Raw genomic sequence first — 26,513 nt, 5'->3', positions numbered from 1 at the left:
TGTCATTCATTTTTATCCAAAACACACTACGTATGTAAAGACGTTATATTGGATTGTAGTGAAATGTCTTTCTTCCAGAATAGTGTACCGTGCCCAAGTAAATTGTCAGGGAAAACAGGTGTCTGGATTAACGAGTCTTGGAAATGGAGTCGTTTGGGGCAACCATTGGCTTTCTCAATTACATCGACACGAAAGAAGGGTTCCTGGATTATTGAAATTTCACTGAATTATTTAACAGCCTGGTATCCAAGGGGAGGACCAGGTGCAATAGAGAACTGTTGGTCGCAGAGAACAGATGGATCGGTGACTGTGTCCGTCAGTTTGATTTTTTAAGTGTTTCGCGTTAACCAATGATTGATCTAGCATGCCATTGTACAGACAGTGTTAATGGTGTTGTCAGATTGTCGAACACTCCTTTACGTATTCATTACACAGCTCTTATTACATTCCTGCAAACCCGTGAAAATCTGGGTTAGAATTGGTCTTCAGCAGTCCATGAGCGTCTCCCCCGAGAGGATGCAGTTTAGAATTGGTCTTCAGCAGTCCATGAGCGTCTCCCCCGAGAGGATGCAGTTTAGAATTGGTCTTCAGCAGCCCATGATTGTCTCCCCCGAGAGGATGCAGTTTAGAATTGGTCTTCAGCAGTCCATGAGCGTCTCCCCCGAGAGGATGCAGTTTAGAATTGGTCTTCAGCAGCCCATGATTGTCTCCCCCGAGAGGATCCAGTTTAGAATTGGTCTTCAGCAGCCCATGATTGTCTCCCCCGAGAGGATGCAGTTTAGAATTGGTCTTCAGCAGTCCATGAGCGTCTTCCCCGAGAGGATCCAGTTTAGAATTGGTCTTCAGCAGTCCATGAGCGTCTTCCCCGAGAGGATGCAGTTTAGAATTGGTCTTCAGCAGCCCATGATTGTCTCCCCCGAGAGGATGCAGTTTAGAATTGGTCTTCAGCAGCCCATGATTGTCTCCCCCGAGAGGATCCAGTTTAGAATTGGTCTTCAGCAGTCCATGAGCGTCTCCCCCGAGAGGATCCAGTTTAGAATTGGTCTTCAGCAGTCCATGATTGTCTTCCCCGAGAGGATCCAGTTTAGAATTGGTCTTCAGCAGTCCATGAGTGTCTCCCCCGAGGGGATGCAGTTTAGAATTGGTCTTCAGCAGCCCATGAGCGTCTCCCCCGAGAGGATGCAGTTTAGAATTGGTCTTCAGCAGTCCATGATTGTCTCCCCGAGAGGATCCAGTTTAGAATTGGTCTTCAGCAGTCCATGATTGTCTCCCCCGAGAGGATCCAGTTTAGAATTGGTCTTCAGCAGTCCATGAGCGTCTCCCCGAGAGGATCCAGTTTAGAATTGGTCTTCAGCAGTCCATGATTGTCTTCCCCGAGAGGATCCAGTTTAGAATTGGTCTTCAGCAGTCCATGAGCGTCTCCCCCGAGAGGATGCAGTTTAGAATTGGTCTTCAGCAGCCCATGATTGTCTCCCCCGAGAGGATGCAGTTTAGAATTGGTCTTCAGCAGTCCATGATTGTCTTCCCCGAGAGGATCCAGTTTAGAATTGGTCTTCAGCAGTCCATGAGCGTCTGCCCCGAGAGGATGCAGTTTAGAATTGGTCTTCAGCAGCCCATGATTGTCTCCCCCGAGAGGATCCAGTTTAGAATTGGTCTTCAGCAGTCCATGATTGTCTTCCCCGAGAGGATCCAGTTTAGAATTGGTCTTCAGCAGCCCATGATTGTCTCCCCCGAGAGGATGCAGTTTAGAATTGGTCTTCAGCAGTCCATGATTGTCTTCCCCGAGAGGATCCAGTTTAGAATTGGTCTTCAGCAGTCCATGAGCGTCTCCCCCGAGAGGATGCAGTTTAGAATTGGTCTTCAGCAGCCCATGATTGTCTCCCCCGAGAGGATGCAGTTTAGAATTGGTCTTCAGCAGCCCATGATTGTCTCCCCCGAGAGGATGCAGTTTAGAATTGGTCTTCAGCAGCCCATGATTGTCTCCCCCGAGAGGATCCAGTTTAGAATTGGTCTTCAGCAGTCCATGATTGTCTTCCCCGAGAGGATCCAGTTTAGAATTGGTCTTCAGCAGCCCATGATTGTCTCCCCCGAGAGGATGCAGTTTAGAATTGGTCTTCAGCAACCCATGCTTGTCTCCCCCGTGAAGATCCACCTTAGAATTGGTCTTCAGCAACCCATGCTTGCCGTAAGAGGCGACTAATGGGATCAGGTGGTCAGGCTCGCTGACTTGGTTGATATGTCATCGTATCCCAGTTCGGTAGATTGATGATCATGCTATTGGGTCACCCGAGAGTCGGGAATAGACTCCATTATTTACAGACCGCCGCCATATACCGGTAGCTGGAATATTGCGGAGTGCGGCGTAAAACTAAACTCACTCACTTAACACCCTGCTGTCAGACAGCACGATTCGAAAAATAGCCGTCGAAATCAAATCACTCTCGGAAACATGCACCGATTAAAGTGACCTCGCTTCCAAATCTAAGGGCATTGGGTAGTCTAGTGGTGAAAGCGTTCGCTCGTCACGCCGAAGACACGGGTTCGATTCCCCACATGGGTACAATGTTTCAAGCCCATACAATGTTTCAGCCGTAATATTGCTGAAATATGCTAAAAGCTACATAAAACCATACTCACTCACTCCAAATCTAAGCTGAGGAAGCGACTAGGTCCAGGATCGTTATAATGCAACGGAGACATAAAACCCCACATCATCGAGGATGTGTCCAGCAGGAATCTATTGAATTATATCCATTAATCATGCGTCGGTGACTTCGTCTGAAGGCATTTATTCCTTAATTCTAAATAGACCAATAGGCCTATGCGTATAAACATTGTCTCAAAGTGTATACAGACAGTAGCCCAGTCCCACGTCACACTCAGTTGCGCCGGCAAATCGGCATGCAGCTAATGAGACCGAGGTGGCAGTCTTAGATTGTCGGGTTTAAGCCAGAGAGCAGTGCCCCTTTAACACCACTCTGAGATAATCACAACTGCTTGTCACTTAACGTTGAAATGAAGACGCTTGAAACGATTTCTCGTCAGGCGTGACTTCTTAACGCTCATCCTCATTCCAAATTCAATATTTTCACTTTTAAAAAATACTCTTACAATAGAAATCCACGTTACGGATTACATTTACAGAATAAAAGAACAACTTTGTTTGTGACGACTGTCGTGACATTGATGTGCCCAGAGTAACGACCACCAGATGGCGCTGACAGCAAGTGGCACGTGCTTGTCGAGGTTAACGTAGGTCATCTCCAAAGAGACAGCTTTCCATCAATCATACCGCTCTGTTGTAATTGATTTCGTAATACCCTTGTCTCTCAACGACAAGGAATATGCATGTTTTTTCTTACGTAAAAGTCTGGTTGTTAATAAGTGTCAACTTGGGCGTTTCTTTACTGTCCATTGGGATTTCAATATTAAATGTACACACCAAAAGCATGGCTTCGAGCAGCAAAAGGATGCTACATAAAAGACGGATTTGAAGTTCTCCTGTTGTAAGACAGAGGCGTCGCAGTCTATTTTCAAGCACGTTGCTTTCAGCCAGAGGGGGACATGAAAGGCAGATTTTACATTTCAATCGGACAGCGTCTAAATCTCTTCTTCAAGGGGGCCCGTTGACTGAGGGAAATTTAGATTTGTCTCATTTAGTACCAGAATCCGCTAACGTTGAGTTCGAACCCTTGATTTACTCTGACAATGAGTATGATTATTATTGTAATTATATATTTTGGAGGAAGGGGTTAGGAGCCTTCCCTGATGTCACTAGGGGCGATGGGGTAGCCTAGCTATAGTAGTTAACACGATCGCTCGTCACGCCGAAGGCCTGGGTTCGATTCCCATGGGTACAATGGGTACAATGTGTGAAGTCCATTTCTGGTGCCCCCCGCCGTGATATTGCTGGAATATTGCTAAAAGCGGCGTAAACCCTCACTCACACTCGCTCACTCTGTGCTCGCTGGTTTTGAGCATCTTAGACTTGCATTACTTTGGGATATCCTCTGTCACGCCGGTATGTCACTTTCAAAGCGGCGTGGGCGGTGGGGTAGCCTAGTGGTTAAAGCGTTGGCTCGTCACGCCGAAAAGCCGAGTTCGAATCCCCACATAGGTACAATGTGTGAAGCCCATTTCTGGTGCCCCCCGCAGTGATATTGCTGGAATATTGCTAAAAGCTGCGTAAAACCAAACTCAGTCAGTCAGTCAAAGCGGCGTTAAACCAAACTCACTCACACTAAATTTTAGAGTTAACCAGGAGCAGTACTGCAGTAAATAGGGTTTTACGAAATTGTGGACTGTTTATCCCAGTTCTGGTCGTATCCCAGTTCTGGTCGCTACAGGCGTCTCGTACCCCTCTCGTGGCCATGTTTACGACTGGGCCCAGTTTAAGCGCAAACGGCCATGGAGATGAAAATAGTCTTGTACTATTACCAAGGAAAGATAACTCTGAATTTCCAAACGCGGCTACTCCTTGAATATCCTATATCCCGTGGGCAATATAGGCAAACAGCAACCCAGTCATTCCCTTTGTATATATGTTGGAAGTTGCTGATCCTTTAGCTCAAAGTTTATGTTTAAATTGTGCTTTGCATAGTTTAGCGAAGTTTCAAAGTTTGACAGTGCCGCCATTTCTATGCTTCGAAATGCGTTTTACTACGCACGATTTGATATGTTTGCCACGACTCTTGGCAATAATGGCGTACGATAGGGGTACGATGTCTTCTTGTAGGTCACGGAAAGAGGCGAGTAGTTACGAATGTCACTCACACGTGTCCTCACATCCCGCGTTGTGTTAATTTGGACTTATTTCATGGATTGTACTCTGTAATGATCATAGTAAATGAGACCGCCTCCGTGGTGTAGTGGTTAGAGCGTCCGCCCGGAGAGCGGAAGGTAGCGGGTTCGATCCCCGACCAAGTCATACCAAAAGACGTTAAAATATGGTACTTGTTGGTCCCTGCCTGGCGCTCGGCATTAATGGGTACAACAAGGACTGGTCGGCTCGGAGTCAGTATAATGTGTCTGAGTGGGATATTCATGCTTCACTGCGGCATGGTATCTCAGTGGGCTAGCACTATAAAACCAGCTTCAGTCTGGGCTAGTACAAGCAGCCGCACATACCCATACACACGCATGCACGTCGCCATATGAGCGAAATATTCTCAAGCACGACGTTAAACCCAATTTCACCTCACCTCATAGTAAATGATGCGATATGGCAAAAGGTAGACTTTACCTACACCATCAACGTCACCATGTAGTTTGTGTAACGTCGCTTAAAAGCAGGGTCTCTTTATCCTTGTTCTATTTTCGATAAACTGTAAAAGAGCTATATTGAAACGTTTTCATTCTTACATACATAAGTGGACTCATGAGTGTTCAGGAAAACGGTGGAGCGAAGAACCATTGGATTATCCACTTGTCATATATGACAGCAGGGCACACGTGGCCGTCTTCTGTAAACACTCCTCCGGCTTCAACGAGACCTTTAAAGAGACACTGTGTACAGATACGGGTTTTTCAGGGCCACTCGTGTTTAAGAGGAGAGTGAAATTTATAGAGAGTCAAAAGTACATGAAAGTCAAAAGTAATATCAATATCTAATTAATCCAAACTAAACCTTAAAAGGGTGTTCCACTTATCCTTTACTTGTTGCATAACCACAGTTCATACCATAATGGATGAAGGGGTACAAGAAAAAAGTTAAAGGTACACATGACTATTGAGGTAACATTGTCTGCAATAGGACTGGAATGGCGCAAGAAAGACACACGCTCTAGGATCATCTGTGCAAATTTTCGCTTATGTTTGCAAAGAAGATGAACCAACGGACGGAGAGAAAGACATGCTTTCACTATATGTTAAGGTAAGCTATTGAATTCTTGTGATGGTTGTTTGACAAATATTTTCGGGATAAAAATCTTAAAATAAGCTTCAAAACAATGATACTTTTAAACAATTCAATACTATATTTTCATTTCGATTGAGTAAGAAGAGAAAATGACTACGAACAGAAGCAAACAATTCAGCAATATCACGACGAGAGATAATAGAAATAGGCTTCAAACATTGTACCATTGTGGAGAATCGAACCATGACCCTCGACGCAATGAAAGAACGCTTTAACCACTAGACTACCCCATCGCCCCAAACTGGTGTAATACTAAACAGGAACCGATCCGCGGCCACAGATTTCCTAAAACCCGTGAAGATACAGGTTAGAATTGATCTCCAGCAACCCATGCTAGTCGTAAGAGGCGACTAACGGGATCGGGTGGTCAGGCTCGATGACTTGGTTGACACATTTTGTTGTATAGCAGTTACGTAGATTGATATCATGTTGATCACTGGATTGTCTGGTCCAGGCTCGATTATTTACAGACTGCTGCCACACAACTGGAATATTGCTGAGTGCGGCGTTAAACAACCAACAAACAAGTACTTCCTAAGTTCTATCAGCAAGGTGACTGTGGACTCTGGATGTATTACATGGCTGGTCCACTGAAAGCTTTTGTTCCAACCATCAAAGACAAGTTGTCGGTGTTTATGATTTGTTTCATTCTCAATATCAAAGACAGCTCAGTAAAATAATGTTTACATTCAAACGATCACTCTGTCAAAGTTCCTTTTTATATAGTTTCCTTTGAAAAATACATTTTGCGAACTTTGCATTTTCTTTGAGAAACATGCTGTGTCAACTAACTTCCGAACAAAGCATGTTAAGTAAGGCAGCTGACGTCAGAGGACTGCTAACTGATGAAGAAAGATCCTAGACAGACATCTTAACGTACGGGAAGCCACATGAGCTTCAATGACAAAAACAACGTCTGATGACATGGAGTGGAGTAAAACCTTTTTAGCTTTTCGATATTTTACGGATTCGCACTACCAAAGCCAAAAACCCATAATAAAAAAAAGTAATCAAAAATTGATTGAAGAACCAGGAACCAGTTCCACAAAGCGTTTTAGCGTTAAGGTAACCGTGCCTCCAATAGGTTGACATAGACTTACGACTGGCGTAGCGATACGGTTGCTTTGTGGAACGGCACCCTGGGACCCGTTCCTCAAAGCAATCTTGGCGTTAAGGTAATCGTAACTCCAGTACGTTAACATGGACTTACGATCATCGTAGAGCTAAAATCGCTTTGTGGAACGGGGCCCAGGTAGGACGAGGGAGTTCTTTGGCCAATTTGATTTAGCAAATATCAAAGTTACTTGAAACTTTAATATTATTGTAAATAATTATTTTTTGACAAACGACTAATAACTTGTCCTTTTTTTCACTTACATTAGTTTTCCACGTTTTGGACGACTCACTGCAGAAAGGTGGCTAAAAAAGCGAATGTTTTTCAAATAAAAATCTAAGTACAAGTAAAACCTTGAGCCGCAATATATTTTGCTATAGTACTGTCGGAAATAGAAAAAAACTGTATTTTCTCATTTATCTCTACAATTTATGTAGTTGATATGTGAAAGTGTGAAATATCTGTTAAACTAAGTTCGGCCTAACTACAGTCTCAGTGGTAGAGAGATAGGAAACGGAGAAAAAGGACTTTACTGAGGGGAAATTAGTGCAGAAATGAGCAATGCGGGTTTTTTCTAAGTCCAAAAAGACTTATTTGGAACAGACCATGGCTTTATGCAAATTAGTGTGCGACGATATTGTATTACAAAGGACACTTTTTAAATGCCCAATTTGAAATTAGACGTAGATTCATTATAAACGATAGCTGACGTAAAAAATAATAACTTTTATGCCGAAACTATTAAGGATGTAGCTACCATGCAGTCTCACTGTCACTATAAAAAGAAACAGATAGGAGGGGTCGCCTCAAAAGCAAAACCTGGGGTCGGGCTTGGGGATAGAGATATCAGCTAAGATAAGATAATCCTTTAGGGCAATTATACTGGGGAGGTACACGGCACGTCATAACAATTTACAAATAATATCCAGTCCTGTCGATCTTCGGGTGGTCATGCCACCTATATACTACGATGCGTTTCTATGGTTTTCGGGTATCATACTCTCTTACATATCTCAACATAAACTTTATGAAAGAAAGACACGTAAGATGTTAATCAGTAGATGAGACATAGTCAACACACATGAAAAAGCACAAAATATCTTTGAGATGACCCCTTGTGCCTGTAGGCAGCACGTGCATTTCATGCCAGGTGAGTCGACGGTCCGTCGTCATACCTGGCTGAGCGACCTAATTGCCATCTATAGTCTGATCTATTGTTTTCAGCAGCTATTCGTATTTTTTCTAAGTTTTGCCCGATTTTACGAGTAAACATGCTTTTCTGGATATCGTATTACGCATCCCACTGAACGCCCAGTTAGGCCGAAGTGGGTTATTTCGACATATGCTATTTGCAATTGTGTCAATTTTAGGGATACAGAGTAACAGCCTAAAAACAGTTTTTTTCTATTTCCGACAGTACTATAATATGGAACGAACAGGCTGAATAGAACAAAATTCAACTAAGTTTAAACATCTGTAAAAGTGACAAAATTTAGAAATTGCATAAAAAATTATGAAATGCACACCTTTAGAGTCCCAACGAAAGACATAAGGCATGTACAAGTTCATTCAATTCTGTTGAGCAGTTTTTGTGGAGAAGTGGATAGACTTCATCCCCTATTACACTATCATCATAGAGAAATTCAGCAAAATGTACTTAAGTTCAAATGTCTCTACACTTACAAAAAAACAACAACAATAAAATACATAAACAAAATATGAGATGCACACCATTAGAGTCCCAAGAAAGCCCATGTACAATTACATTGAATTCCACAGAGCTTTTTTGTGGAAAAGTGGATAGAGTACATTCCCTGTTTCGTACGGACGGACGCACGTACGGACGGACACGGAGGGTAACCCTATATACCCCAGCCATATATGGCCGGGGCATAAAAATCCGACTCCGGAACACTTTGTTGTCCATATTCCAACAGCGCATTAGTATATACAATCTAGAGGTTACGAAAACGAAATGAATAAAGTCGAACACCATGAGTGAGTGAGTTAGTTATAAGCCGCTTTTAGCAATAATCCAGCAATATCACGGCGGGGGACACCAGATGGGCTTCACACATTGTGCCCATGTGGGGAATCGAACCCGGGTCTTCAGCGCGAAGAACTAACGCCTTAACCACTAGGCTACCCCACCGCCCCTCAAACACCATGGAATTATAAACAAAATGATAATGCATGCAATGCAGCAAACATTTCTTCAGCTTTAAATTAAATCCAAACAGAAGTAAGGTTTACCACAGAGCAATATTTATACAAAAACGGTTTGAAAAGTTTGAAGAGTTTTCTAAAGGAAAAACTAAACATATCACAAACAGTCGTAAATGTCAATCACATTGAGTTAACTTCAATTATTATTTTTTAAAAGATGCAATACTGGAATAAACAGGGACATAACTTTTGAAATATTTCTGCAAGGACCTCTCATCTGCACGTCCACTTTGCAGTAAAACTGCAAACATTCCATCCACAGAATGATAGTCATAATGTTATGCTTTTTATTAATCTCCCATGGCAAACATTTGCCTTTGTGTTCACTGCCAATGGGCAATTTAAACAAATACTCAGAAATACATAATGTCAAGTTTTCGGGCATCGCGTTCATCAGATACTTTTTTGAATTAACCAAAAGCATGATATTTCGAGTGTACAGTATTCAAGTACACTGATCATTAAAGAGCTCTCAACTCTCGTTTCCAATAAGCCGCATCCATGGTCGTTTCCAACACACCGCATCACTGGTCTTGTGAATCTGCCCGGCGTCTACTCACTCTTCAAACGTCCTAGTTGCGTACAAAGAATGGGTGTTTTTATTCTCGCAGTACACCTATGTAGGGTAGGGCGAACAGTCTGACAGAGTCCGACAGAGACTAGCGGGGGAAGGCGGCGAAGTCGGATCGACACTTGGGCAGTAGATGAGCTGGATTGGTTGGTCAGTGTTCGTTCCTCCTTGTTCCTGGCTTGCTGGTCTACCCGTGCTCTTCCCGCTGTCTGCCGGCTCTCACTGCCTTGCCTGGCCTATCTGCTTTTAGATGAACGACACAGCCTGCTCAGGTACGCAATTTCTCAAGGCACCTAATCTGCATAGATGATGGAATTTTCACGAGCTTGACAAATAACCCTGACAAGTGTACACGACAAATTGTGTTACTCCGGAGGGAAGGTCAATCTCCGACAGGACTAGTAGAACCAGTCACATTGCATGTATTTTGCTATATAAACTTGTACAATCTTCAGAATAACCTTGACCTTCATTTAACCTCACTGTCAATTCTAGGAATCTATTATTATTAAGTACCGCCTGCGCAACATCCGCACCCTTTGAACCTGGCCTGTCTGCAGACCCATAGTAAACGTTGAGCACGATGAAATTGCGTCAGAAAAGGTCCTGTGTATGGGCCACCAGCTTGGAAATGTTTCTTTAGCTATATTTCCTAAATACAATACACAGTATTTGATTTTCATCTTCAATCTCAACAAAGCTAATTTCATAAACAAATACCATTTTTCTTCCCACCATGAAATGTCTAACTGGACTGAAAAACATCCAAACCTAATTAGGAAGAGAACTAACACCAGAAGTCAGCTCTGAATTTCTTTACCATAATCTACCATCTTTTCAATAATTGTTTCCTGAGCAAAAGCAGAAACCATTTCTTTCTCCTTGTTATGCTCCGTGTAGATCAGAATATGATTGGGTTCTGGCAAAGTATCCTGACAGTCTGAGACGGCAATTATACCTTCTCAACAATCAATGATTTCGTGTCAAATAATAAAGAACAAAAACTTAACAGAACATAATGCTGCATGCTACAAAACAAGGGAGATAACTGAGGGGGTGAGAACATAATGTAACACAGGGGAGATAACCTGGGTCCTGTGTTTTTGGCCTGGTTCTACACAGACAACAGGAGAATAATGATCTGCAAACTGTAAACGCTTGAAGTCATGCAACTGATTTTTTCACATAATTTCATTCTGTCATTAATCAAATTGAACAGTCTATTACAATGAATTATTTAACAGAATTGAACCAGTGTTTCAGATACTAACCTAAATTTTGGTCTAAATAAATTGTGGATTAAAAGGGTCCAATTATTTTTAAGAACACAGAAAGCTATGGCACAAAGTGGCACAAGTAACTAATTAGCATAATCTGAGGAATGAACTTAATGTCTTCTTTTGTAAAAATAAATAATGTCCAATAAACATCAGATCAACAAATAGACGAACAGCTCAACCCTTATTTGAATTTGTCTGTGTAGCGACCAATGAACAACAGGCCTCAGTTAACAGATGAACATGTGGCTATAGTCACATACATGCTGTATGAGATGAAACAAGCGACTACTTGCGATGAAGGGTGATAGAAATATACACATTTACAGTCTCTCCGCCAGCCAATATTCTATATGTACATTATCATACGGCTGGGGAGGTTATATGCATTTTAAAGCCATAACTCAAGCAAAATGTACAGATATTTAGAGATTATCTACAAATTCGTTTAAATAAGCCTTCAGGAAAGTATAATATACAGATGCCAAGAAAATACAAGAGAATAATCTTGTTCCTTGAACCGAATCGCTGTGTCATGAAGAGTACCAATAATGCACCATGATTTTCATGAGTATTCTCTTAACAGCTAACATCTTGCTGAGAACAGGGTGGATACATGTATAGATATTAGGATCTTGAACTGGGTTTAATACTCTAGATAATGTCCTTATTTCCAGTAAGCTGGATGGCTGTCAAATAAACTGAGTCAAAATGTAAATGCATCTGTAAGTCCATGGAATCTTATCAACAGGTGTCACTTTTTCGCTAGACTAGTGGAACTTCCTTTACTGTCAAGGAAACTGATAAGATTTATACCTCTTGGGCACAGTTCCAGCGATCTTAGCGTAACTTCTGTATATGTTAAGGTATGGAGTTACGATTACTTTAGATCTAAGATTACCTGTACAACAACAGTTCCAGTGACGTTACCATTACAGCTGTCGTAAGTCTATGTTGAAGTATCTGAAATGGGTCATAGCACTGAGATCTTTTTGTTAAATGGGCCCCAGATGACAGTGGGTTCAAAAACAGAACTTCCAATAATGGCTTTGTGATTGTCTGGAATAAGGCAAGGAGACACTGTCTGTTGCTTCTTTTCTTTGACCAGCCCAAACTTCCTGTTAACACCCAGACTCTTGACATCCATAAACCAGTGTACAGATCAAACCGTTTTGTACATTTCTAAATCAGTCACCTCCAGTTTCCAAGGCAGTGGTCACTCATACCTAGTGATCTCAACCATAGCAATCTTCTTGAAGTTCACCTGCGGACCAATCCACTCTGACAGAAGTCCTCCTAAATACAATCCTAAACTTCAAGAATCAAACTGTTCATTAGGAGAAACTTACCTGCAAAAAGTATTTAAGTGCTAGTGGAATGTAAGGTAAAGTAGCCACACAGGTCTTTAAGTCGAGAAGAAAACCAGCATTCACCTGAGTTTTAGAAGGAGTGTCTTCAGTTCTTTCAAGTCCTTCGTGATTCACCACAGAATATTTCATGATTACATTTCAAAATCAGCATATAAACTTACCTCCCCTTAACGAAAGACAATTTTCAACTGTGTGTGCGAGCTGGCATATCTCCCATTGTACTCAAATATTATTCCAAGAGTTCCAGGAACATTTCGGTCAGTGACATGTCTAATATCTTTGTCTTAGCATCAGCATACTGCCTTGCGCACTGCTTCCTGTTACTTGGATGCAATTAGATGGACAAGCGTAACATCAGAATCAAGCATAATGATTGGATGGTAGAAGACATGGTCAACAACAAAGGCAAGGCGTCAGCTGCCAATTGAAACATTATCAATAGAATCAAAACAACTCCCGTCTGTTGTTTCACATGGTCCCAATTACAACAACATTAACAACATTAGCTGATGGTATGATGAAAATGATTTCTGTCATAAACTAGAAAGCAACCTAGAGACAGAAGAGAGTGTTTCAGCTCCTGGCCACAAGCTCAGATTCAAACCTCACTTGACTGCAACATGCAGTCTGCGCCTTTCACCACAAGCCCAAAGACTGTGTCTACAAACACTTCAGTGTACAATTGCAATACAACTTACATGTCTTAAACTGAACAATATTCAAGCTGAAAAATATGTCCAGGTTATTCAGAAACTTTCTCAGGCACAGACTGAATATTGAATCTGAAGACTCAAACAATTACAAAATTACAAATGTGAGCAATGATGTGAAAGATCTGTAACAGAGCACACCTGGAACAAATTCGTTAAAATATGTCACAGCTACAGAACAGGTATAAAAGCTACGTCTGCCCTGGCTTGTGAGATTCTCACGTCTGCTGTAACTTCCAGCACTACTCTACCCACAGCAACTGCTCAAACTGAATGAATTGTATCACAGTTGCCCAATTTCCGAAGAAAGGCATATATCCGAGAACACTTTCTATTTCTTGACAATGTGAGGTGTCTAGAATGACACTAATAGGCCCTTGCAAGACACAGCAGAATATCCTACGTTTTGAATACTCAATGACATATCCCAGCATGCACTTGTTAAGTGTAGTACGACCAGTGACAGCAAGCATCTTCAATCCATAGGAAGCTATCATTACATGATGTAACATATCCCAGCATGCACTTGGTTAGGTCACATGACAAGAACAGCAACCATTTTGAATCCAGAATGAGGCTATCATAATTCTTTAAGTCGAGCCAGCAACTTTTCCGCCTCGGATTCCTCTTTTGTTTTCTCGCGTCTCCTATGCTGTCTCCTCTCCTCCTTTCAGGTTCTTGCGTCTGCTCGGGTGGTTGATTCTGAATCTCATTAGCGTGTGATTCGTCAAAGTTTATTTCTTTCACCGTGGAACTGTCTAACTGTAGGAGGTTCTGTCGAGACCGTGATCGCTCAAGTTGAGCTCTCCTTTCCGCTGTTGAGAAAAAGGAAAAGTATTAGTGTGACCAAAATTTGGCTGGTATCTAAGATCATTTGACGACAGGCATTAAAACAAATCATAAAGGTGGCTTAACAAGGAAACATCACAATAGAATAATACCAAGAGACATACTCCCCACTCAAAGTCATACATATGGTAGAAAATGTCATATGTTTATTTTCAATGCATAACGAAGTATGTTTGAAGTCTTGATTCCATACTTCTGAAGAATTTATTCATCATCCTATGATAGTATCCTTCTCATACAAATCCTATAACTGCAACTTTTCCGCCTTTCAAAATATATTTGTAACATGTGGAAGTGATTTTCGCTTCTTTGTTATACAGACAGCATCCTCTCATTTTCAGGACAGTTACACTTTTGTGGAATTTTGGATTTCAGAACAGTAAACTGGAACAAATATACCAAAAAGAGTCCAAAAGAAATAAACATATTTCACATCACTGGTGAGGGGTGATACTTGGATCACCATCAAAGACTGTCCTGAACACATTTTAGAAGCAAAATTTGACTAAAGATATAATGTCTGTGAATTTAGTGTGTAAATGAAAACTTTAATTCATATTGATAACTGTCGATAATTCTCCCCACTGACGATATTTCCAATTATTTTCAGTTTAGCAACCCTACCTCTCAGTAGCATTCTTTTAAGAGCAGATATCAAACCCAACTACTCACACAATTTAAAATTCATTCATATACTCTGATAAACATATTCTGCTATAAATTATAATCTTATCAAAAACTTGTAAACAGCACTATGAAGCAACTGACGAAACACTGAAAAGGTAAAACATCATGTAACATTCTAAAAATCAAATCACACAAAACATCCTGAAGAAGCAATGAAAGTAAATCCCAATAGCAAAAGGTTTCTAACAATCTGAAAAGATCTACAGAATAGAAATCATGCAGATGTCACAATCAGCTGTACATGCAAGAATTGGATCAAACGGTTTCAATAAACAAGACCCAAACAGTAGACAATCCAAACTCAAAGGAGTTCTAAACAAGACACTGGAACAAGTGTCTGTGAGGTTCCAGCAGGGAAACAAACCAAGCATCTGGTCAAGTCTTCCCAAGGGCAGGTTCCACGATATATCTGCTTCTAGAAAGAAGTCAAAGCCTAAAATATGTATGGTTCCACAAAAGGAGGACCAAAATCACCACATATCTGTTTCTACAATGAGTCATGTCCCAAATATACTGAGGGAAACAAATATGGGAACACATGAAATAATATGTGCACTTGTTACGAGTTTCTTCGCCAACTTTGTATTGAACTTTGGTTGAAAATCTGACACTAAATAAGGGAACACTGTGATAAATTGTGTTCCCCTATTTGTTTCCCTCAGTATATATCTGTGCTGTGAAACACCAAGGATTTTCAAAGCCCCAAATATTTATGGTTGTAAAAAAGAGTTTCAAATCCAAATAAAAACTGGTTCCATAATAAAAATCAAAGCCAAAGATATGTCTGGTTCAAAAAAGTATAAACACCAACATATTTTTGTTTCTACTGTGATGGGTTGAGAATGAAGTGAAAATGAAATCACTAGACACTTACCTGCAGATGCAAACCAACAACAGCATGTCCTTAGTCTATCTTGTCTTTTTTCATTAATTTTTATCCCCGTTTTTTCAACTGACAGTCTTTAATTGACTGATTATTCTCCTAATTAAAACTGCCGATAAGATTTTGCAGGTGTCATGTGAGTTATGAACAACTGATTTATACAGTTGTTTATCCTTTGACTGACTGAGTTTGGTTTTGCGCCGCTTTTAGCAATATTCCAGCAACATCACGGTGGGGACACCAGAAATGGGCTTCACATATTGTGCCAATGTGGGGATTCGAACTCGGGTCTTCGGCGTGACGAGCCAACGCTTAAACCACTAGGCTACCCCACCGCCCCGTTCATCCTTCGAATGAAGGATAAATAATAAACATACTACTCACACTTTATCAAATGATCCTACTAAACTACAATAGCTGCAGATAAGTCCAACAACCCTGAAAGACAGTGAAGAACCTACAAAGACATCTATAGGAGAATCCAGCCACCACAGTTATCTGCCCATTGCAAGGTGAAGGTCAAGGTCAAATCAGACAAAAAGTCAAAACCTGTTTAAGTCTTAGTCCTGCCAATCCTGAGCAGCAGAAGAGAAGGAAGTGACAAATTCAATCTAAACTGTTCTGTTAAAAATTGTATATTAATTGTAAAATTATTTTTCTCTCGAAAAATCCGCACCAAGTGAACATAATATGCTCAATGCCACTGGCTGCCGTGGCCTAATAGAAAATATAAGAATCATGCCATTAGGTATAAAAGTGTTATTAATACAGGTCCATGCATATCATGTTAGAATACAGCAGAACGTAGTTATTTTATAAGTACAGAGCAATAGTAGACATTTCCAATAAACCCAAGAGTATTAAGTTGGGTTAACAATACACGTTTATTAAAATCCTTGGAGTATTATGACTGGTTATCACAGTGGTACAGGCTCCTATCAAATAATGGTTTGCTTCAAGTATAAAAGTGTGTTGAAAGCCTATGCTTTGGCAAATTAAGAAGAACCCTGCGAAATACAACTGTAAAATACACTTGTACATTTCTTATCAGTTTTACCGTAAAAATACTTAAAGAGTAACAAACCAACTTTTCAGGAAGACTCAACAGATGTGATAGCCCTCTGTTACCATGGCAACAGTAGTTTAGCAACAACCCTGAAATGTCAGGCCATGGGGATGACAACTGCCCCAAAATGGTTCAGTTGACCGGCTAAAGTTTTGGAAACATAGGTCAAATCTGCGACCAAGGTGTCAAGGTCAAGTCTGTGGCAGACTGTCATCCCTGGATTCACGTAATGAGTACAACATACACTATAGGCCCTCTCAAAACAACACACATTATACAAAAACAACAACAAAAATCTTTCAAAACAAAATGAATTCCCCCTCAATCACATTTTTTTCAATTGTGAAAGATCATGGTGATTCCATAATGATAAGCTATAAGCACATGTTCCTTTTCCCTTTACGACAGTCATCAAACAATGGATTGTGACTGAAGTGATGTCAAAAATATACATTTTGTGTGTTCTTCCGAGAGGCTAATAAATATCGATGAGGACAGCAACATAAAATAATGATGACAAAACTCAAAGTAAAACAGCAGATGATCATCACATGCAAAGCTCGATGAGTCACAATAATCAAGTTGAGGTTACAATCCAAGGATCTAACTGGTCATGCACAGGTCACATGATTGCACCACATGATCATGCTAAGATATGATATGTCACCTCAGGTTTAATAGGACTATCTTTCCATACCCGCGACCTTGACAGGTTCGATATACGGTCTGTGGGAGAAGACATTCAACATAAACACACATTCAGCAAGATATATGGGAGTATGATTGACGGGGGAGAGAAAGGGAAGCAACAGCTACAGGCTTATCACGGGTCATACAGGAGTTCTGAGGAGTCTGTGGACTATCTGGGAGGGTCAGGGAAGTCTGTGGTGGATCAAGCGAGTCCACAGAGGGTTCAGGGGAAACCCTGGGTAGTTGAAAGGAGCCTGTACTTTTTGGTTCAGGGTTCCATGAAAAATCCTGGGGTTTCAGGAGTCCATGGAGATGTTCAGGAGAATCCATGGGATGTTCACTGGAGGCCATGGGTTTAGGTGATTCCATGGAAGGTAATGCACAGGGAAATCTAGGGAGGTTTGGGGGAATCTGAAGAGGGATGCAGAGGAATCCATGGAAAATCTTGGGAGGATTGGGAAATCCATGGAACTGTTCAGGGGAATCCATGGAAAACCTAGGATCAGAGGAGTCCATAGGGGATTAGGACTCTAACGATTCAGTTTGATTCATCGTTTCGGTTTGACACCTTAGTTTTGATTTTCGATAACCATTATCACTATTTCGATTTGATATTTGAATACCTATTTAAATTATTTCCACATAGCCAGAACGTAACTTTGACTCCAACTCGAGCAGTTTGGAGTGCTGAAATAAGGCGAAACATGATGGGTTGACGCCGGGCTAATTATCCAATGAGAATTGTTATTAGTAGACATCGCCAAGTTGAAGATGGATTTCACACTAAAAAAGCAGACTGAGAGTTAAACGAAATCTGATGTTTTTACTTGTATGGCAAATCGAATCGAAAATGATCGAATCGGGGGTCCAATATCGAAAATCGAACTGAATCGAGGTCTAGGTGAATCGTATAGCCCTATTGGAGATACATGGGAGTCTATGTGAAGTACAGGGACAGTCCATGGAGAGTTCACAGATGTCCAAGTTTATTTATCAAATTTTTGGCATAAAGTTCTTTGGGCATAACTTTTATTACATGGCTGATAATGTACAAACATTATCTCATGCAGACACCAGTCCAGCAGCAAAAGCACCAAGCAAGATATGTAACTAAAAACACTTTTGTACCGTTGAATTTGTCCCTCCCAACAAATGCTTGTAGCCTCTCACATCTACTACTTCATAACATGAGAACATTCTTTTCTCACAATGACATGTTCTGACTGTAAAATGGATTTCTTATCAAATAACTGTTTTCAAACTTGTCCTGTTTTCAAAGACAAAAAATCATTCTATTAAGTTTCTATTTCCAGCATTCATCACATCTATCCTCTAGTATCATTATTTTATTGATTAATGTTGACAAAAAAGTGAAAAAGTGTCCTAGCATGTTCTCAGATACACTTGAGTAACAGAATTTTCAGGCAAGGGGTTATTCTATTTGGTACCAAATAAATGTAAAGAAAATTAGAAAATTTTCCCAAACCCATCAACCAATAAATGAATCTGCACAAAAATGTAAAAAAATAGACAGAGTAATTATCAAAGTTAGATTAACACCCAGTGTGTTAAGTACCAAAATTGATTATTTAATTCTTATCGAAAGTAAATTTAGCACGCAATATATTTTTCTTGTTAGGAAGTTAGAATTGGAGTACGATATCCTGTAGTATGCGGAGAGAGCTGCCGGAGGTTCCAATAAGTGCTGTCAATCACCACTGGAAGCAATATTTTGGGGAATCGCAAAGGGATGTAAATTATTCAGTCTTTAATACTTAATACTTCACAAAGCAATATTCCAGTTTGTGATGGAGGTCTAGAAATCAGGGAGTCAACGAAAACAACCAAGTCCCTTGGTCATCTGATCCGCTGTTGCTTCTTACAAACAGCATTGGTTGATGGGGTCTATATTTCCCCCCCCCACCACCCCCAAATCCACATGGACCAGGAAAATCAGTGACAGACATCATGAACATCCACCTGACGAAATGGAATAAAATTCCATGCAATCAACCCCAGTCACCTGATCATCTGATCCACTGTTGCCTCTTGTGACAAGCATAGATTCAACATGGACCAAGCAATCCAGCAATCCAGATGGATTCTGGACAAGAACTTCAGGAGCTGCTTGAGCACTGTTCAACAGCATCAGGTTGTGAATCAGACAGCTCTGACATTGTGACCACCCAATACTCAGTGTAGTCAGCTCCAAGGACCAACATTGGTTACTCACTCTGAAAGTCTATTGGGATCATCATAGTTGGTGCTGGAGATCTCATCAATTTTCCTCATGATCTTATGAGTATTCACTGGACTCTACAGGGTATAATCCTGAACACCTGGTGTTAGTAGGGTGTCATAGTGAGAAAGCTGAAGGGGAGGGTGTATATGTGGGAGGGGCTACCTAAGGGTGATTGTGGCTATTGAGGGTGGGTGAGGAGACTATTGAGGGTGGGTGAGGTGAGGTGTAATGATAATGTACTTCACATCAAGGCAGTATTGGACTACACTCATCAGATGCAATGTCCATATACAAATACTGAGCAATCATAATAATAATATGGAGATCTAGCATAGACTGCTTGGTATTAGTTCATTCATAACAACTGCATACATTGCATCAGTCTTGCTAACTACGATAGTGACAGTCTAGCATACTATAATAGTGTTAAATAGACTAAGATTTATTCTACACAGAAGTAAATTGCAAAATTTTGATAGTGACTTGTGCTTGCCCCAGCACTGTTTCAGTCATAACTATGACAATATCCCCATCAGTCTGTACAAAACAGAACATGGACCACAAAAACTATTAGTTGACAGTATCAACATCCATAAGAATGGTTAGGGTAAGAATGGTTACCTCCCCCTGGTCTTCTCAATACTCAGTAACCATGGTGTTTATCTGTTCTTTACTGATAGTACCAAAGTAGTTTCCAACCTAACTGAGGCCAGCAAACACTTAGGTCTGGACCAGGTGATCCAGTGATTGATATAATGAGCAACGATCCACATCTTTGTTCCGCTTATGACTGGCATAAGCAAAGAAGTTAACTTTAAAATATTACTTTGAAGCAAAATTGACATACATCATCTGTGTTCGAAATTAAGGAAGTATTGGGCGTTTGCTAGTACGGTAACCCAGCATTGTGGGGTTTTCGGACGCATATCAACATCTGATTTTCAATTGTAAAACATATCACTGACTTGTCAAGGACAACTTTATCATAAGAAAAAGAGCCAAAATCCAAATATTTAAAATGTCTGTGTGTACCACCATGTTATAGTGAGAATAAATACTGAAATTCGAAAATATATGACATCTGGAAACATATAATCCGACGATAAGTAACTCTGGGGACCATCTAAATGTTTAACTTTTACCACTAGGGTTAAGATAGGGACCCATTCAGATTCATGCTACTTTTGAACACCGAGTCATCATCTTGGCCAATGTACACAACAATGTTTTACATCCATGTTTATGAAGTCTGTAGGAAGTCTACGTACCCCCTGCTGCCCGAGGTGTCCTGCGCTTGCCATCTCGCTTCTCCCGGTTGACGCTGAAGGCCGACCCTGTCTTGAGCGCCTCCAGCAGGTTGTCCATAACACCCTCTTGGTCATCATCTGAAGCAGCACAATACACCCCAACTGTTGACTACAACACCATTCTCTGCCTCTCAATCATCAACTCTACTTTTGTTATTTTGTTATTAATGAACTCTTTGCTCAATTAGTATCAACACTCGGAACATATCCAATTCTGGTATCTACTTAGCATGGAAATTAAGTATATAGGATTTACCTAAGTTTGTTCAGTTTACTGCTCGTCTGCAGTTTTGTCATCTGCCTACCTGTGGTAATATCTATTACACATACTGCTTGAGATCATTTTGCATCTCACACACAGTTATGCAATGTAAATAACTGCTGAAAATATGTATCATCATTTTTTGATGTTATAACTATGATAAATTACTGATTATGTCCGTGTCACTATCTGCCTAACTGTGGTCAAGTACTGATCACACAAAGTCTCGCAATTTGCCTGTGTTCACATTCAGTTTGGTTGTGTACAAACCTGTGGTCATGTCCAGTATTGCAATCTGCCTGGCTTTCTTCTCCTTCTTCTCCCTCTCTGCCTTCTCCTTGGCTTCCTTGGCACGTCGTATCTTCTCCTGTGTCTCGCGCATTTTTGCATTCTCTTTCATTGCTTTCTATAACAACAAAACAAAAACACATAAAAAAAGGACCAAATATCATACATCTCTGTTCAGCCTCACACCAGTGTTCTCCCTAACAAAACCCTGTTCCCACTGAAGGAGGCGAGATGAAATGGAAACCATGAAGGAAATCTTCAAAAAAGTAACAGAGACATCTCAGAGTTAATATTCTAAAACCTCTTCAAAATTTAAACTCCCTTGCAGTTCCAAAATCAAAAGCCTACTTACATTAAATGCTTCTTTGAAATTTTTTAAGTCTCCAAAGAAATCTTCAATTGAGTATTTCTTGGTGTCGAAGCACAGATACTTGGCCAGGTCCTTAAACAGGGAGTCCAACTTCTTGTACATCGTACTTAGGACATCATGCTGCTCACTGGCACTTTTGAGGAACACGTGAAGGAGTCAAGGAAAAAGAACATCAGCCACATACATACATATTTCTTCTGTGAAAGTCTAATTTGTTGTTAAACCAAAATAAACTCTACTTATGTGAAAAACAGGAAATAGGGAAAACATGGGTAAACAAGGCATCACTTTAACACTAAAACATATCTTGAAATGTTTGTAGATCTGGAACAAACATCCCTGGCCGAACTCAATCAGCAGATTCAGCTGTAGTATGGAAAGGATATCTCCATGACCTCTGCGAACCGGTCACCCTCGTTGCTGGCCTTGCTGATGTTCTTGATGTCGATTTCCAGCTGCTTCAGCTGCTTCTCCATCTGTTTCAGGTTCTTCTGCAACGTCTCGTCCGACACTGAAACAATAGACCAGAGTCATGGAGTTATATGAGTTATACCAGTCTTTCTCTGACTTTCGCCACTAGTACATAACCCTTGTCTAGTAACACTTCTGTCGGTCTTGACTTTTACCAAATAAATATAGAAATCGACTTTGATAGACAGGTTTATGTAGACTCAGAAATTCACAGCAAACGTTGAGCTTTATGTGTCAATAGCAGGGTGTAGCCCCATGTACCTACTCCAAGCTGCCTTCTCTGTGTAAGGTTGCTCCTACAGAAAGCTGGCCAGTTACTCTCTAGCCCCATGTACCTACCTCGAGCTGCCTTCTGTGTACGTCTGCTCCCAAAAGAAGCTAACCAGTTACTCTCTAGCCCCATGTACCTACCTCAAGCTGCCTTCTGTGTACGTCTGCTCCTACAGGAAGCTAACTAGATACTCTCTAGCCCCATGTACCTATCTCAAGCTGCCTTCTGTGTACGTCTGCTTCTACAGGAAGCTAACTAGATACTCTCTAGCCCCATGTACCTACCTCAAGCTGCCTTCTGTGTACGTCTGCTCCTACAGGAAGCTAACCAGTTACTCTCTAGCCCCATGTACCTACCACGAGCTGCCTTCTGTGTACCTCTGCTCCTACAGGAAGCTAACCAGTTGCTCTCTAGCCCCATGTACCTATCTCAAGCTGCCTTCTGTGTATGTCTGCTTCTACAGGAAGCTAACCAGTTACTCTCTAGCCCCATGTACCTACCTCAAGCTGCCTTCTGTGTATGTCTGCTTCTACAGGAAGCTAACTAGATACTCTCTAGCCCCATGTACCTACCTCAAGGTGCCTTCTGTGTATGTCTGCTCCTACAGGAAGCTGACCAGTTACTCTCTAGCCCCATGTACCTACCTCTAGCTGCCTTCTGTGTACGTCTGCTCCTACAGGAAGCTAACCAGTTACTCTCTAGCCCCATGTACCTACCTCAAGCTGCCTTCTGTGTACCTCTGCTCCTACAGGAAGCTAACCAGTTACTCTCTAGCCCCATGTACCTACCTCAAGGTGCCTTCTGTGTATGTCTGCTCCTACAGGAAGCTAACCAGTTACTCTCTAGCCCCATGTACCTACCTCAAGCTGCCTTCTGTGTACGTCTGCTCCTACAGGAAGCTAACTAGATACTCTCTAGCCCCATGTACCTACCTCGAGCTGCCTTCTCTGTGTGTGTCAGCTCCCAAAAGAAGCTAACCAGTTACTCTCTAGCCCCATGTACCAACCTCAAGCTGCCTTCTGTGTACGTCTGCTCCTACAGGAAGCTAACTAGATACTCTCTAGCCCCATGTACCTACCTCGAGCTGCCTTCTCTGTGTGTGTCAGCTCCTCTATGTAGCCAATTAGGTCTGGGTGTTTCTCTTCAACTGTCTGTGCCATGAAGTGCATCAAAGTTGTCTTCCCATCCTGAGACTTGGTGTTTTCCAACTAGGGGAACGTGTGACAGTCAGTGGCAGATATTTTGTACATTTGAGAAGTTTCCAGCAATTTAGAACTACCCTCTTTTCACTTTCAAGAATTTTTCATCTATGCTAAAAAACCTAGAAACATTGGGGGCAACTTGGTACAGTAAATCATGGTGCCTTAGACAACTTGGTCACACCTGAGATAAACAGTGAATGAATTTTGTGTAAAAACATTCTGAAGTGTGTCACCTTAATTTCACCCCAGACGCAACATTTACCACTTTTCTTACACCCATCAGCACAAGTTTGGTGGTGGTGCGATCAAAGATTTATGGCAGGCCTAAGGAACGTTTTAGCAATTGCAGCATCTCAGACATCAAAGACATAACATGATAGAATATCACATTAAATCCAAGCGATCCAATATTTCAGCTACATCAGCAATCTGCACTACCCATTTCTTGTTTCAGTAAATCTATACAGGGATAGAAATGAATTTTTTTGAGTGAGTGAGTGAGTTTAGTTTTACGCCGCACTCAGCAATATTCCAGCTACTTGGCGGTAGTCTGTAAATAATCGAGTCTGGATCAGACAATCCAGTGATCGACAGCATGAGCATCGATCTGCGCAATTGGGAACCGATGACATGTGTCAACCAAGTCAGCGAGCCTGACCACCCGATCCTGTTAGTCGCCTCTTACGACAAGCATAGTCACCTTTTGTGGAAAGCATGGGTTGCTGAAGACCTATTCTACCCCGGATCTTCACGGGTCAATTTTTTCAGCATGCCATAGGGCACCAGATAAATAATTTAGGTGTGCCTTTGAAAAATAAGTGATATATCTTCTGATGTTCCAATTAAGCTCAAAAGATCACAACAATTATGTCATTCCAATTTATTGTAATAATCTGTAAACAACATGCAAACTTAAAAGCTGGATTTTCTAAACACTATCAAGGATGCAAGAATTTGTGCTGGACCCATAATCTAGTCTACAAACTTTGTTATCATTCAAAATTTCCTATTATGTGAAATCGCATTCAAAATGGCCATGCCCATGTTAAGCTACTAATAAACAGTTCTACACGGTGCAAAAACAGATTTCGAATCATTTGATTTTGTCAAATTTATTTCTTTTAATATTAAGTGAATCTTGGTAATTTTTCTATAATTTTAGTTGTGTCGCCAGGGCATATTGAAAATATTTCATGGACGCCATTTATATATTTAATGTCAAGAAAGCTATTTCTCACACGTTGCAGCCACCCAATCTTCCATTTCACTTCATGCTAACGAGCACGAAATACTGTTAAACAACTCTGCTCTGTGAATATAAACCATTTAAGCTACATACCTTGCTGAGGAAACTGATCTCGAAGCCAAGTGACTGTGCATTCCGAGAGCCAGCATTGAGGTAGTTGCCTATAACGAGGATGAACTCCATCAGACGGGCGAACTTCTTGCTGTTCTTCACTTCTTCACATGCCTCTGTTGCTGCCACTAAGTCCTGGAACCAGGGACAGATTTGCATGAGTCTAACGCCATTTGTAGTAGTAGCTTGTCAACATACCAGAGGTGAGGTGAAATTGGGTTTAACGTCGTGCTTGAGAATATTTCGCTCATATGACGACGTGCATGCATGTGTATGTGTATGTACGGCTGATGGTACTAGCCCAGACTTAAGCTGGTTTTATAGTGCTAGCCCACTGAGATACCATGCCGCAGTGAAGCATGAATACTCCACTCAGACACATTATACTGACTCCGAGCCGACCAGTCCTTGTTGTACCCATTAATGCCGAACGCCAGGTAGGGACCAACAAGTACCATATTTTAAGGTCTTTTGGTATGACGCGGTCAGGGATCGAACCTGCGACCTTCCGCTCTCCGGGCGGACGCTCTAACCACTACACCACGGAGGCAGTCTCAACATACCAGAAGGATAATATTAACCTATTTCCTAAGACAGCAACATACTTTCTTCATTAATGTTTGGCAAAGCTATCATAAATGGCGGCAAGAAAGAAGGAAACAAAATGGTTCCAAAGAGATTAAATTCAGTAAAGCAAGGATTTACGTGGAGTCCTGTATTTGAGTGTCCCTGTGACTCATACTCTTAATTTTCAGGGGTCCTGGACAACAAAATGGGGGTCCCAGACACCTAAATATTATTACTAATACTGAAATTGTATTGTGTATCATGATCATCACATTAATTTTTACAGTAATCAAATTGCAAAAGATACCAGCTAGTAGCAAACTCAGTGATAACTTATTGTTACTTAACTGGAAATTTTACAAAAAGGATTTGGACTTTTTTCTGCGTCCCTCTGGATGCGCTAATAAATTTTGTTGCGTCCATTATTGTCAATTTTTATGCGTAGAGGACGCAGGAATTTGTGTCCTGTAAATCCCTGGTAAAGCTTCAAGAATTTTAGAACATTTTCATAACTAAGAGAATACAAAATGTGATACCCTCAGCATTATCAATGCACAGCCAATACATGTTAATATTTGACTAATTTGAAGCACTAGTAAATATTGGAGTGCTGATTGTAGAACATCTTTGAAGTCAACTCACAGGCTTAATGTCTGCCACATTCTCAGAAAATCTCATCTTGAACAGCATGGAGTTGAGACGAGGAGTGATTCGCTTGATGGACGACATCTGTGAAAAAGATTAATGATGGTTAATGATTTTGTTTGCTCAATGTTTAATGCTGCACTCAACAGTCTTACTGCAATGTGAGGGGCT

General features: G+C 41.0%; 1 protein-coding gene across 1 annotated transcript in view; it reads right to left on the bottom strand.

Annotated features, from left to right (window-relative positions):
- Positions 1 to 10,666: 10,666 nt before the first annotated feature.
- Positions 10,667 to 26,513, bottom strand: part of LOC124270825 (protein diaphanous homolog 2-like) — an 89,464-nt gene continuing 73,617 nt past the window's right edge. Inside the window, 8 exon segments of the mRNA XM_046705887.1 lie at positions 10,667 to 14,000; positions 20,871 to 20,987; positions 21,442 to 21,577; positions 21,812 to 21,976; positions 22,216 to 22,340; positions 23,650 to 23,779; positions 25,113 to 25,265; positions 26,340 to 26,426. Coding sequence (XP_046561843.1) covers positions 13,627 to 14,000; positions 20,871 to 20,987; positions 21,442 to 21,577; positions 21,812 to 21,976; positions 22,216 to 22,340; positions 23,650 to 23,779; positions 25,113 to 25,265; positions 26,340 to 26,426 — 1,287 coding nt within the window. The 3' untranslated portion in view covers positions 10,667 to 13,626.

This window comes from Haliotis rubra, unplaced genomic scaffold (assembly GCF_003918875.1).
Source record: "Haliotis rubra isolate DU_JTF1 unplaced genomic scaffold, ASM391887v1 Scf155, whole genome shotgun sequence".
In the NCBI taxonomy this organism is placed as follows: Eukaryota; Metazoa; Mollusca; class Gastropoda; order Lepetellida; family Haliotidae; genus Haliotis; species Haliotis rubra.
This window is presented reverse-complemented; position numbering and strand designations above follow the sequence as displayed.